Raw genomic sequence first — 13,278 nt, forward strand, 5'->3', positions numbered from 1 at the left:
ACCGCCTGGTGGTGTGGCGACCCCGCCAAACGGCGGGAGGGTGGCGTGTGGGCATGTGGAGGTTCAGGACGGAGTGCCAAAGCTCAGCGCGGGGCCAGGATACTCCGTGGCTTGTCAGCGCTTGAGCAGGGAAATCTTTCACGAAGTCTCGTATGCTTGTGAAATATATGCAGCACGCCTGCCACGCTTGGATACAATTGTCCAGTATTTGCAGTCCTTTAGTTTAAGGGGGCAGGAGGGAACGCCCGGGCGAGTGAATGAAACCCTAGGGTATGTTGCAATCTGTGACCATCCACTCCCCACACAGAAGGCGCGCTTCGAAGAGCAGGTCAGACCCTTTGTGGTTAGCGCGGGGAGGGCACAAATTCAGCTGCTGTCTGCTAAAGCCATTTGAAAAGGTTGTGAAAACAGCTGGTTTTCCTGACTGAGCTGATTATTCCTCTCTGCCCTCTTGTAGACATCGTTTGTCCGGCGGGCACACCCTTCCTTTCTCCTTTTCTTTCCCTTTGGTCTCCAAGTATCGAAGCTGTCAAACTCTGAATCGGAACGGATGAGAAGGAGACCTTTGTTGCTTTTGTTCACTGCGGAAACTGAAGAGAGGAACAGGACCGTGAGGTGTTCCTGGCAACGGTGAGCACCTCCCAAGTGCCTGGCGTTTGACGAAACGCTTTCTATGTGGACTGTCCGTCCTGCCAACCCTAAGAGGCAAAGGCCGTTCCAGCTGGGAAGGCATATCCCAGAGATGTTAGGAAAAAAACCTGCCAAGGTCACGGTGCCGGTGGTCAGTGAGAGCGTCAGCCAGACTCGAACAGGGAGCTGCCATTGGGACAACTACGAATTCAAGATGGGGGCTGCAGAGAGGTCTCACTGGCCACGGAGTACAGCAAGTTTGCAGGGTCGTGTCCAGAGGTGACCGTGCTGCATCCTTCTCAGAGAGGGCTGCAGACACTCAGACGGACGCGTCACCTCTCTGGGTGAGAAAGGACAGAGAGAGGCCCTGCTGGTCACTCCTCCCACCGGCGGGAGAGCCAGGGCCTCCAGGGCCCACGCAGCGCCTGGGGAAGCGCTCTGCTACCCTTTCACATCCAGCTTCTCTGACCACCTCTGGGAGGTCAGAGACATTCAGCAACTTCTGGAATCCAGGGCGGGCAGGTGGCAACTCCAAAGCCGGGAGTATTTGGGAGCTCGGTCACTCCCGGAGGGTACCTTGTCTTCACTGGCCGCGTGCTTTGGTGGGACTTTATATTTTCTCAACGGGTGGTGGGAGAAGAAGGCTGCATCTGTGGTGCAGGAATCAGAGAAGCTTCTGGAAAGGGTTCTAGCAAAGACTTGGTCCATCCCCTTGTTACACTGATGGAAATGCAGGGGCCTCAGTCTTTTTATGTACGACTGTTGGATTTCAGCCCCATCGGCAGTCTTATTGGTGATCACTTCTGTTAACCCTTCAGTTTTGTTTTGTTTTTACTGTGGTAAAATAGACCTAAAATTTACCATTTTAACCCTTTTCAAGTGTAGATAGAGTGGCATTAAGTACATTCACATTATTGTGCATCACCACTGCCTGTGGTGAAAACACCATTTTCTCATCTTCCCAAACTGAAAGTAGTCCTTCGTTTTCATTTATTTATTTTTTAGGAAGAGAGAGCTTGAGTGGGGGAGGGGGAGAGAGAGAGGAAGAGAGAATCCCAAGCAAGCTCCACGCTGAGTGCTGAGCCCAATGTGGGGCTTGATCTCACGACCCTGGGATCATGACCTGAGCCGAAATCAAGAGTTGGGTGCTTAAATGATTGGGCCGCCCAGGCGTCCCAGTCCTTCATTTTTATTAAAAAAAAATTTTTTTAATGTTTATTTTATTTTTGAAACAGAGAGAGACAGAGCATGAATGGGGGAGGGCCAGAGAGAGGGAGACACAGAATCCAAAACAGGCTCCAGGCTCCGAGCTGTCAGCACAGAGCCCGACGTGGGGCTTGAACTCACAGACCGCGAGATCATGACCTGAGCTGAAGTCTGCTGCTCAACCGAGCCACCTAGGCGCCCCACCAGTCCTTCATTTTTAAACGCATGTCTGTGCTTATCCTGTGCCTGGCTGTGTCCCAAACACTTCACATATATTAACAAGTTACCCTCCCAACAATTCTATGAGGTAGGCGTTATTGCTATCTCCACCTTACAGATGAGAAGACTGAGGCACGAGAAATTATGACGGCACAGTTATTAAATATCAAAGCCAGACTTCACAGTTAGGATGCCTGGCTCCAAAGCCTCAGCTCTTGATGACCCCAGAAACTGTTCCAATGCCTGCAACACTTCCCCAGGGCAGGCAGCTGAGGTCATCTCCTCCCGCCGCCACCCAGCTGCCACCTGGCAGAGAAGGCAGGGAGAGGGGGCTCCCAGGATGGCAGGTCTGGGTCATGCATGGGTGGAGGGAAGGACCTTCTCTCTGGGTCCTTCCATCATGGGGCATATGGGGAGATGAGGCGGACAGGTAAGCCTTCACTTTCTTCCTTCAAATTCAGGAAACGAGGTGCTTCAAGGCCTTAAGGAGAATTGCAATATGTATCTGGCTGACTCAGGACCCTTCAGATAGAGTGAGAGACATCATGTGCATGCGTGTATGCATGGGTTGGTGTTGGGAGCCCGTGCAGGACTGGATTATGGAGGTGAGTGCCTCAAGTCTGTCTGTGTGGCCCTGGCCCCCGGCCTGGAGGCAGGGGCTTCCTTCCAGTGGGGGACATTTTGCAGAATCCTCAGAGGCATGGCCTCTGATGGACCCACCTGCTTCCTGCCCCTGAGTGTGGACCATGCCAAGCTGGGATGAACAGGGTTAAGGGCCCGCGAGGACTGACAGCTTGATTGGGACTCGCATCACCAGCCTCAGGGTGTGCACCTGCCGCGATAGCCGTCTGCCAGGTTTGCTGTGATGTGCAGTCACCCAAGCACCTGGGGACAGAGGCCCTCAGAAAGATTCTGGGGCAAAGCTCAGCTGGCTTCCCTTTGGCAGATTTGCATAAGGCCCCATGCTTCCTTTTTAGGTGGAGAAGACCAGCCAAGAGAGGATGGGGGGGCGGGGAAGGGAGGCCTGGGGGTCAGTGCAGGGATTCGTGTTTACTGAACATTTGCTTTGTGCAAAGCTACAAATTTTACGCAGTTTGGCTCCTTTAATTCTCAGAGAGTTTCTCATCATCTTTAGGGATAAAGAAATAGAAGCTCAGAGAAAGCCAGCAATATTAATATCAATAACCACATGGTAATATCATTTGTAAGATGACCATGTAGGAGAGTTAAGGGAACAGGTGCTCAAGTCAACTCGTGTGAAGCTTAACCAACCGTAAGACCTCATACAACTCACTTAACCTCTCTGTGCCTCAGTTTCTTCATCCATAAAATGGAAATCATAATTGTTTGTTTCTCTTAGGTCTTCTATAAGGATGGGGTGGGTGCTTGGTGCAGGGCCTGAAACAATGCTAGTACTCAGCAAATATTAGCTAAAACCATAATGACCAAGCAATAACAGTCTACTAGGCTCTGGGCTAAGAGTTTCTTTCCACTACATTGTTTAAATACAATAACTCCAAGAAATTGGCATTATCATCTGCTAGCAAAAATGAGGCTTGAAGAAGTTAGTGGAGCCCCCAAGGCCACAGAGCTGGGAGGAGTTTGGGTGAAGATTCCAGTGCTTTCCTCTCTGCAGAAGCTGTCCTTCCTGCCGCCCAGACCTCCTCCAGTCCTCTGCCCTGCACACTGGTGAGCGCTGGCATTTTCAGGCCCCCAGCATGGCCTTGCCGCCTCCTGGAGGCCAGCACCACCTCCTGCCCCAGTTCTCCCAGCTCAGATGGGCTTCTCTGGATGTACGCACCTGTCTGATGCTCAAAGGCAGGATAATACTCTTCATTGCTGAACAGATCAGTCCACGACATCAGGGGGTCGCAGAAGGACGTGTTGGGCAGGAAGGTACTGTGTGTCACTGAGTCCAACATCACCCTGCAACGGCAGGAGAGGACTGTGAGGAGGCAGACAAGGGCCACGCTGCAGGAGCCCCCACTGGGCACACTTGTTTTTTAAAATTAAAAAAAATTTTTTTTTGGTGCTTATTTATTTTTGAGAGAGAGAGAGAGAGACAGAATGCAAATGGGGGAGGGGCAGAGAGAGTGGGAGACTGAATCCGAAGCAGGCTCCAAGCTCCGAGCTGTCAGCACAGAGCCCGATACGGGGCTCGAACCCAAGAACTGTGAGATCATGACCTGAGCTGAAGTCGGACGCTTAACTGACTGAGCCACCCAGGTGGCCCCACACTTGGTTTTTAATAACAAACATGTGGCCTCCTAGGAACCAGGCACCCCTCTAAGTGCTTGCCACAATGACGTTATTCAGTTCTTGCCACATCCCGTGAGGTTTGTACATCTATCCCCAGTGTGTATATAAGAAAACATAGGCAGAGGGGTTGAAAAACAGTTGCCCACGTAACATGGCCAGTAAGTGGCAAAGCTCGGGTTTTAAGATAGAGGCTCTTGTGATGTAATACTGCTTCTTTCTTTACTTTTCCTACCGGCTCACATCTGACCCCTGAACTCTGGCTTATACTATGTAACGATCTGCTTCTGAAAGTTGGGCAAGAATTGCTATACGTTAACATACCCGCAAACCCTTACCTACAATCCTGAAATCCAAAAGCTCCGAAATTGAAAGTACATGTGTGTGTTTGGTGCAAACTTATTTTCCAGCAGAAAAGCTCCCCCCCGCCAAACAGTTCTAAATTAATGTTAAATAGTTTTATGTACGGCTATGTATATATTATATCCATACGTCTGTATACAGGCATAGAAAACTTCTACTAAATATATGTATACATGTATATGTATGTAAGTGACATATTATACGTGTATAAACACATATAACTATAGTTATAGTTTTACTTATTCTACTTGATGAATATTCATATGATACATACAACACACATGGTTCCTATGATTCCTAGAAGGAATATTCTGTATTCTGCAGTATATACACTGGAAAACCTTCCTAATACCTAAAGGATTCTGAACTCTGCAGCACATCTAGCCTCGGGGTTTTGGTTAAGGGAGTGAGGACCTGTGGTAATCGGAACATACACTTACTACCTGTTGGGCTCTGTGCTGAGCATTTTGCTACTTTATATTCATTATTCAGGGTCTCCTCGGGACAAACACTCTGAGACAGATTCAGATTCTGGTAGTGGTTCTGTGTGAGTGATGCAGACGGATGCTCTAAGATTTCAGGTAACATACCCCAAACCACCTGTTTGGCAGGTGGTGGAATTTGGGTTTGCCCATTTAAGAGGTCATGGTCCTAATCACAGGGCTGTACTTCCTGCCCACACTGGCGAGGAGGGAGATTTGGGAGAAGGCGTCTGGTCAAGGCTGGAAAGGGGGAATGGGCTGGGGGCCCTCACTCGTGTGCATTCTTGCCCATGCTGGTCTTATCTTTCAAGTTTGCTGCTTCCCATATTCCCACATTTTAGGGGAAAAAAACCAAGAATTCATGTTTGGTGGGTTAGAAAAATCTGTTTGCCTGACTTCTCTTTTCTGATTATCACAATAATGTTGACGAGATAGGGTGCTTCTGTTCCCACTTTGCAAAGGGGACCCAGCAGCTCAAGATCACACAGCTGGTAGGTAAGCGTCAGAACAAAGACTGGATGCCAGGTCTTGGGACATTGAGCGTATAGAATTTTCAGATGGCCAGGAGCTTATTAACCGTCTAGCCCCGTGTTTCACAAACTTTAGTCATTTGCCTACCATCCCGATAATTTACTTAATCCGTTAAAAAAATCAACTCCTTTTTTGTTTACTTATAGGTTTGTTTATTTCCTTTTAAATAAGCTTATTTAAAAGGAAAACTTGGTATCGCCATGATAAATGGAAAGTCAGTATCCTTTTAACATGCATAAAAACAAAGACATTTAAATAAAAACTGTTGGTCCATGCAACACCTGAATCAGAGGTTAGCAAACTACAACTTAAAGGCCCATTCCAGGCCACCACCTATTTTTGAATGGTCCACAGCTAAAAATGATTTTACAGTTGTAAATAGTTACATAGTAAATGGTTATATAAGTACCTACCTAATACAATTGATTTTGCCTTTTGGCCTGTATATCCTAAAATACTAACTACCTGGCCCTTTAAGTAAAATTTTCCTACCTCTGATCAGATCTAGCTCTCGTAAGTGGTGTGAATGCCACATGTTGAAAAGTCCAGAATTAGTCCAATCTTTCCTTTTACCCCATCATTGTACAGTTGAGACAATTAAAGCCCAGGGACTTTGTGTATCTTGCTCAAGGTCAATGGGTGTCAACATTGTGTTGTAGAGAGTGCTTAAGGTTTCCGAATTTTGGCCCATCTGCTTTCTTTTCTAGAAACACTCACAGTCACATCTGCCTATAGACACACCCCTAACACACTTACCTATCAAATGGACCTCAATACTAAGAAGGGCAGGGATTGTGTGATTCCAGAATCAAAGGCCGATTCTTTGGGGGTTCTTGAAGATCTACCGTCATTATCGTCATCAAATGTGCACGAACATTTGGATATTAACAGAGAACAGAGAAATAGCCGAGTACAAATTCTCACGCTCTGGCACCCTTTATGGGCCATTATTAGAGAATCACCAGACCTCACTGGGAAGCCTCTTTTCTGATGCCCAGAAAGGGTTAATCTGCTTGGTGGGTTATCATGCTCATGGATCTCCCCCTGGGAGCCGCAGCAAACAGAGGTCAAGGCTGCCTGAGTTTGGACTCTGATTTTCCCACGGATTGGCTGCTTTTATATCCTGAGCTGGGGGTAGGATGAAACGGGATGGGGGTGGGAGCTATGAGGGAGCTAAGGGCCGCTGGAGCCCAAAGCCCCTTCTGCATTCTGGACGCCACCTCAGAAAAGCTCCCCTAAGTGACGGCTGAAGGTAAAGTCTCAGAAAACCGAGGAAGAAGATGGCGGACCTTTGACATGACCTTCACGGGGAGGTTTGGAGAAAGGAGAGGTGTCCTTTATATGGAAGAAAATAGAAAACTGTCCCAGGTCTTCCCCATCAATTAGAAATTTTCCAGATTAAAAACCACAACAGCAGGAGTGAGCACTTCTTCACTTACACCTCAAAAGTCACTTGGTAAATTGAATTTGATCATAAAAAATCAGGAATATTTTACATCAGTAGGATATTTTCCCCCCTTTGAGGGTTTCTTTTCCATTTACTACCAACCTACTTACTTGCCCTGCAATTTCTCTACTGCTGTACGCAGCATCAGATCTGATTCCCTTTGGTAATCCCTTCTCTGACAAATTATATCCATTAAGTTTTCTTAAAGGGCTCTCAGGTGTACCACGGGCTATTTTTTTTTTTTTTTCTGTAATTATTTCTTGCTTCTTGGAAAAATGTTTTTTTTTTATAAAAGTGTCAAATTAAAAAAAAATTTCTATTTTTTTGCTCTTACAGTAGGAGGGGTTATCATTAACCCTGGTCTTTCCACAAAAGACTCTGGCCACTTAGCATACGCTAAGGCGTGAGAGTTCAGGAATAATGACTAGTTGGTACCCAGTGGCCTAGCTTCCTAGGCCCTCGAAAGTCCTTGCAATAATTGAACATTTTAGCTCTTAAGATTTCTTTCACGTAGGTGGAACAGGGTGAGGGTAGGGGGGAAAAGAACTGCTATTTGAAGCCCCATTTCTCAACCAGTACATTGAGTTCCAGCAATAGGTAGGCCCAGGCTTGAAGTTTGACGGTGTGTTCCCAATGGGGGTGACCTTGACCCCTGAGGGGAAACATTGGTTCTTGGGGGTCAAAATAAATCTTAGACGTTATTATGTCTCATGGTCCTCTGAAGGGCCACGGTACATAAATGATACACATAAACATAAACGGTATCTATGGGGGGGGGGTGGTAATGCAGTGGTAATGACTATGAAAACATTATCTATAAAGCCTCCTTAGTGGGGACGACAATGAAAACATGGTTGAGAAGCCCTGGGTTAGACCTGGAGTCAGCCACAGGACAAGAGGGGAGATCCAAGGAGGGCCCTGGGCCTCCTGTTCTAGCCACACAGTTTTGTTTTTTGAGGTGCTGGCTGGTTTGTCATCATGGAAAGAACACGGGCCTGGGGGCCATGATTCTGCCTCTTGTGTCTCCATTCTTCATTCGCTAAATGAACCCACCGATGAGGGGGGCTCTGAGATGTGCCCTGGCCCCATGATTTTCTGCAGGCACCCACCTGAATGGACCTTCACATCCAGACATGTGCCCGCACACACAGGTACCCATACATGTTGGTGATACTGGATACCGTGGTCAAGCAAGCTCGCTAAGTTGGAGTAAAATCCAACCAATACAAATGGAGATTAAACTTTCAGCTCTGCCAAGTTCCCCCAGTTTCCTATTCTCCCTTCCCTCCTATGTCCGCTACTTTTAGCAGTGGGCTCTAGATATTCTTTGCCTGGGCTAGCCAGATCCCTTAAGCACTTTGTACCCTCACTCACTGCCCATCAACACACCCACAGCTTTTGGAATCAGTTTCCCCCACGACTACCTTTGTAGCTGCCTAGTAAGTAGGAAAGGCTCAAGCACAATCCGCACAAGGGGAGGGAATCAGGTGGGTTCCCTTCCATGCACGAGAAAGGCTGGCCACAGGTACCTTTTGGAATGAGACAGTGATAGCAGGGAAGCTCAGATCCTTGATGCCTCTACTGGCTTTCTAACCCTTCTGAGAGCCGGCTCACTCACCAAATATGCACAGGGACGGTCCGCACAGTCAGAGGGACAGTCCTGTGGGCTTCCTGCCCCCACAGGAGTCAGAGGCAGCAATCACAGGTGTGGTGCCCATGCCCTGAGCAAACAGGCACCTCTGCTCAGCCTTCCAGAGAGAGAGGAAGGAGCAAACCACCCAGGCTTGGCCAGTTTGCCAGAGGAGGAAAATTCCTTCCTGACCCTGGCAGAGATCATCAACTTTACTCTGGGCATGTGACCAAAAATCCACCCAATTAAGCATCTACACATTGGCTGTTTATGCACCAAAACATCACCAGGCAGAACAAGGCCATGAAGGTGGAAACCATGGAAAGGGTGGGGGGCGGGGGGCAAGAAGGGCCTTCCCTGATCCTACCACCTGGGCAGTCTCATTGGGACGAAGACGTTTTTCCTCCTTCAAAGCCTCGGCGACACCTAAGTGTCCACCAGGTCCTGAGCCCTGGGGTTAAGGCATGGTCAATTTCCGATACTTTGGACCTTTCTAAGAAGGAACACATGGAGGAAAACTCAGTGGACTATTTTGACACTTGCTGTGAAATAATTGGGGTGCTTGAACAGTTAGTTGTTTTAGGAGAAAGCAGAGCAACTGCGAGAACAGACTTGCTCTTGTCTTGACAAGTGACTCCTCATTTTCCTCTAGCTTGTTTAAGGAGCTTCCTTGCTGGTTTGTTCTTAGTTGTTTTCCCGAAGGTGTGGCAAAGACCCGCAAAACGTAAGCCCCACGGTTTACTGTGGGTTCCAATCCAAAGCTCATCGGCTTTGGATTGAATCCTCTGGGGGTTAATTCTCTCTTTGCCACCCACAAGGACGAGGAACATAGGCCACATTTCTTACTACCCAGCCTGTCCAAATTCTTTATTTTTGTCTCATACAAGGTGCACTACAGAAAAACCCATGCTCTTCTCTGAACTCATCTTTAAAGCGCCTTACCTTTAAAATGGGATTTTAGGGTTGTCTGCGTGGCTCAATGGCTTAAGCGTCTGACTTTGGCTCAGGTCATGATCTCGGGATTCGTGAGTTTGAGTCCCTCGCTTGGGCTCTGTGCTGACAGCTCGGAGCCTGAAGCCTGCTTCAGATTCTGTGTCTCCCCCTCTCCCTGCTCCTCCCCCACTCATGCGCGTGCGCTCTCTCTCTCAAAAATAAACAAACATTAAAAAATTTTTTTCAATGGAATTTTAACACGCAATCCTCATTATGTCCCGAGAATTGAATAAAATCAGATAACATATGCAGGGGTCTGGGCATAATACACTTATTCCTGCTCCAGAGGGGGGAAAAATCATCTGTTGCCAATATATCTAAAAGCTTGCTATTATGGTGACTTCTGAGAAAAAAAGGCAACCGAGAGGTAGCTGTGAAAGGGCCTGCCTAGAAGACCTTGTGTTATGAAAAACATTCTTAGAGACAACATGAGGACAAAGAATTAAGCTTTCACTCAGGAGCAAACAACCCCTCTCCCTGGGCCTTTAGTCTAAAACACGAAGCTGTCTCCCTAAATCCCTTTATTTTTCTAGGCCTCAGTTTCCTCATCTGTAAAGTGAAGAGGTTGTACTTTATGACCTCGGACATCCTTTCCAGTTTGTAAAATTCATAAGTTCGTCCAAACGCAGGGCCCCCCCGGCTTCAGGTGGAGAAGGGGGCATGTGCTACCAGTGGCTGCCAGCAGGGGGCAAATGCACACGAACCCCACACACAGGGCAGAGTCTTTGAAAAGGTCTGAGAATACAGTGGAAAAACCCTAAGCATTGCTTTTCTGGAAGCGGTCTATATACTGAGGTGGGAGGAGAGGGCAAAACGGGTTTCTTTTAAGCTATCATGTACAGACACATTCCTGAAAAATGCCCAAACCGTAATAAGGGAGCTCTCTTCTCTGTATCAAGGGGGAGCCACGAGCAGGCCAGTGGCGAAAGAAGTTTAGTAAGGGGGATGGTAGGCTCTCCTTGAAGCCGAATATTTTTCAGTGCGAAATCTAGCTTCCCTTCCTAAAGACAGCTTTAGGAAAGGGTAGAGAATTGAGTGCCTGTACATATTCTCTACCAGTTGCCCTTGGTTTGGTCAAGCGATCCGGAGCGCGTGGGGGTGCCTAGGAAGGGGGTGGTTACACAGCCTGAGGAGGCAAAACCGACTCTCTCGGGCAAGCATTTAAATCCCAGCCAAACGTTTCCCAGGAGGCATTGTGACTGATGGAACTGGCAAGGGGGGCTGGCAATGTGGAGCTGGAGACAAGATGAATGGTCCCAGGCCCCGGCCCGAGCCTCTAAGCCCTGACACCCCTTATAATTCTTCCAAAAGAGCAAAGAAAAGGTGCTTACGTGAGGACAGCGGTGACTAGGTCCAAAGAGGAGGCTTTCAAGGCAAGAGAAGGCAGGCGCTCCCAGCACCAGCATACAGTGGAAATAAAGGCACCTGTAGCCTTGTGATATAAGTAACACCTACAGACAGGTCCGTTTGGTTTTTCAGGTTTACGCACAGCCCCTTTGATGACGGTGACATACAGTGTGACACGGCTCCTTGGAGGGGGGGAATGGTTCTCACATGCAGAAAGTTTACCTTTATCCTGTTTTTGTGCCCAGCTCACTACCCGCCCCCACCCTCCCTCCCCCCCTTTCCAGGGGACTCAGTAAACAAGCTGAGAATTCTTGCCGCTGGGAGCTTTGCGGGGAACGTGCAGTGCATTTGCTGGGAATTCTCGTTCATGCAAGCTGGAGGGGAAACTCTGAAACTCAGCCCCGGTATCTGTCTCTGCCGCCTCCCTTCTGGGCTGGCGGAGTCCTGCACTTACGTATACCACGTCATTCTCCCTAACCCCCACGCGCCCCTTCTCCCCCCCCCCCCCCCCCACCATGTGGCAAAGAGCAAGGGCAGGATGGGGCAGTGGTTAAGAACACAGGCTTTGCAGCTAGATGGTTTGGGATTCAAATTCTAGGTTCATCGTTTTCTAGCTGTGTCACCTTGAATAACTTAACTAGCTAGATAATAAGTGGCTCTAATGCAAACAACAATACCTACCCACTGGGCGGCTGGGGGTCACATGAGGCAATGCAGGGGAAGCACTGAGTAAGCCCCTTGTGAGTTAATTTCCTTGACAAAGCACATCAATTAGAACCCCCCTTCTCTCCACCATTTGCTCCAACCTTATGCCTTGCAACACGATGAAGGCATTAGCCAGCTTGTAGACCGACGTGGGGACTTCCTTCTACCTTCTCTCTCAAAACCATCAGACACATGAACTTATTTAACTTCTACCGTCTCCAAATGCAGTGAGCCATGTGGTGGCTTTCTCCCTTTCCCCTCCCCCCCTTATAGACAGAGGTTTAGTGGCCCAATCGGGTAGATGGAGAAAGAGGTTTAATGGCCCAGTCAGGTGTCGGCTGCTACTAGGCTGGGGGCCTGACTCGCCTGCCAGCTCCCTGGTGTTGCAGTGAGAACTACCCACTTTGTACTACTTCCCCTCCGGAGCGGAAACTCGACCTAATTTAGGCTGTGAAATACAGTGTCCCCGGTGGCCTATGGGATGACATTTATAATGCTATGCCTTTTTTGCACTGTGCTTCTAGCTCTGTTGCATAGCCAAGCCACTGTGTCCAAACTGCAGACTCCAATCTTTGAAGTGAAAGCAGAGACTGGTTCGTTAGGTTTTCTTGGGAACTCTGGGCACGGGTACAAACACACAAATACACAGACACATACAGTGTGGAGAAACAAAAGGCCGTTCATTGGAGGGCTCAGGATGTCATGGAAAAACTGTTGAAGGAAGATAAGGCCACCGACTTGCTGTGTAACCTCAGGCAGGTCGGGCAGCTTCTCTGGGCTTCATTTCCTCCCATGGTAAAAGGAGAAGTTTCGATGGGAATAACGATTTTCAAATTCATTCAGACAGTTCCCTGGAAACCCCAGGGGTTCCAGGGAGCCCCCAGAAGTGCTGCTGGGGATGGGGGGATGGGAGCCCAGCGGGTCAGGGCTCTAGACCTCTCCTCCCTGATTCAGTAAGGGCACCTCAGCTTTTATATAAATCTCCAGGGTAAGATTTCACTTGAACAAAAGAATCTGCACTTTAAAAGAGTTTGCAAAGAACTGGATTAGATGCTCTTTGAGAATCCTCTAAGCTCTAACATTCTGTGGTTTGCCTCTTGCTCCTTGGCGTCTGGGGAACTGAGATGGTCCCACACTGCTGGGACCCACCTTGTCGCTGGTTTCTGAAACGCTCCTCACGTTTGGACCTGCACACACGCACTCTTCTCAGTGGAGAGCTTTGCACGGAAAGCATAGTATTCCGCTGTTGTCTTTTGGAGGAATTACATTTCTTTTTCCTCTGCTGTCTCAGCTCAACTGTTTCAGAGTGAAAAGTTCTCTGGCAGTGAATACGTGTGACAACAAACTCTGCTTGTCTCATGGTCCTGAGTGTACAATACGGCATCTCCGAGGGCCTATGTGTGAAATTACAGGCTTCTGGACCAGTGGATAAAAGGGGTGATTAAGATAAAAACCAAAATAAAAGAGGA

General features: G+C 48.3%; 1 protein-coding gene across 2 annotated transcripts in view; it reads right to left on the bottom strand.

The window, feature by feature from the left end:
* The window catches only part of ELF5 (E74 like ETS transcription factor 5), a 32,781-nt gene extending 21,570 nt beyond the window's left edge, over window positions 1-11,211 (bottom strand). Inside the window, exons 1-2 of one of the 2 annotated variants that reach the window (XM_047877564.1) lie at window positions 11,089-11,186; window positions 3,857-3,981 (exon numbers count right to left, since the gene is read on the bottom strand). In XM_047877564.1, the coding sequence (XP_047733520.1) occupies window positions 3,857-3,977 (121 nt within the window). In that variant the 5' untranslated portion in view covers window positions 3,978-3,981; window positions 11,089-11,186. Of the gene's footprint in view, window positions 1-3,856; window positions 3,982-11,088 lie in introns of both variants that reach the window. The other variant, XM_047877565.1, reaches the window with a different exon arrangement.
* Between the last annotated feature and the right edge of the window lie 2,067 nt (window positions 11,212-13,278).

The sequence above is a fragment of the Prionailurus viverrinus genome, chromosome D1 (assembly GCF_022837055.1).
Source record: "Prionailurus viverrinus isolate Anna chromosome D1, UM_Priviv_1.0, whole genome shotgun sequence".
In the NCBI taxonomy this organism is placed as follows: domain Eukaryota; kingdom Metazoa; phylum Chordata; class Mammalia; order Carnivora; family Felidae; genus Prionailurus; species Prionailurus viverrinus.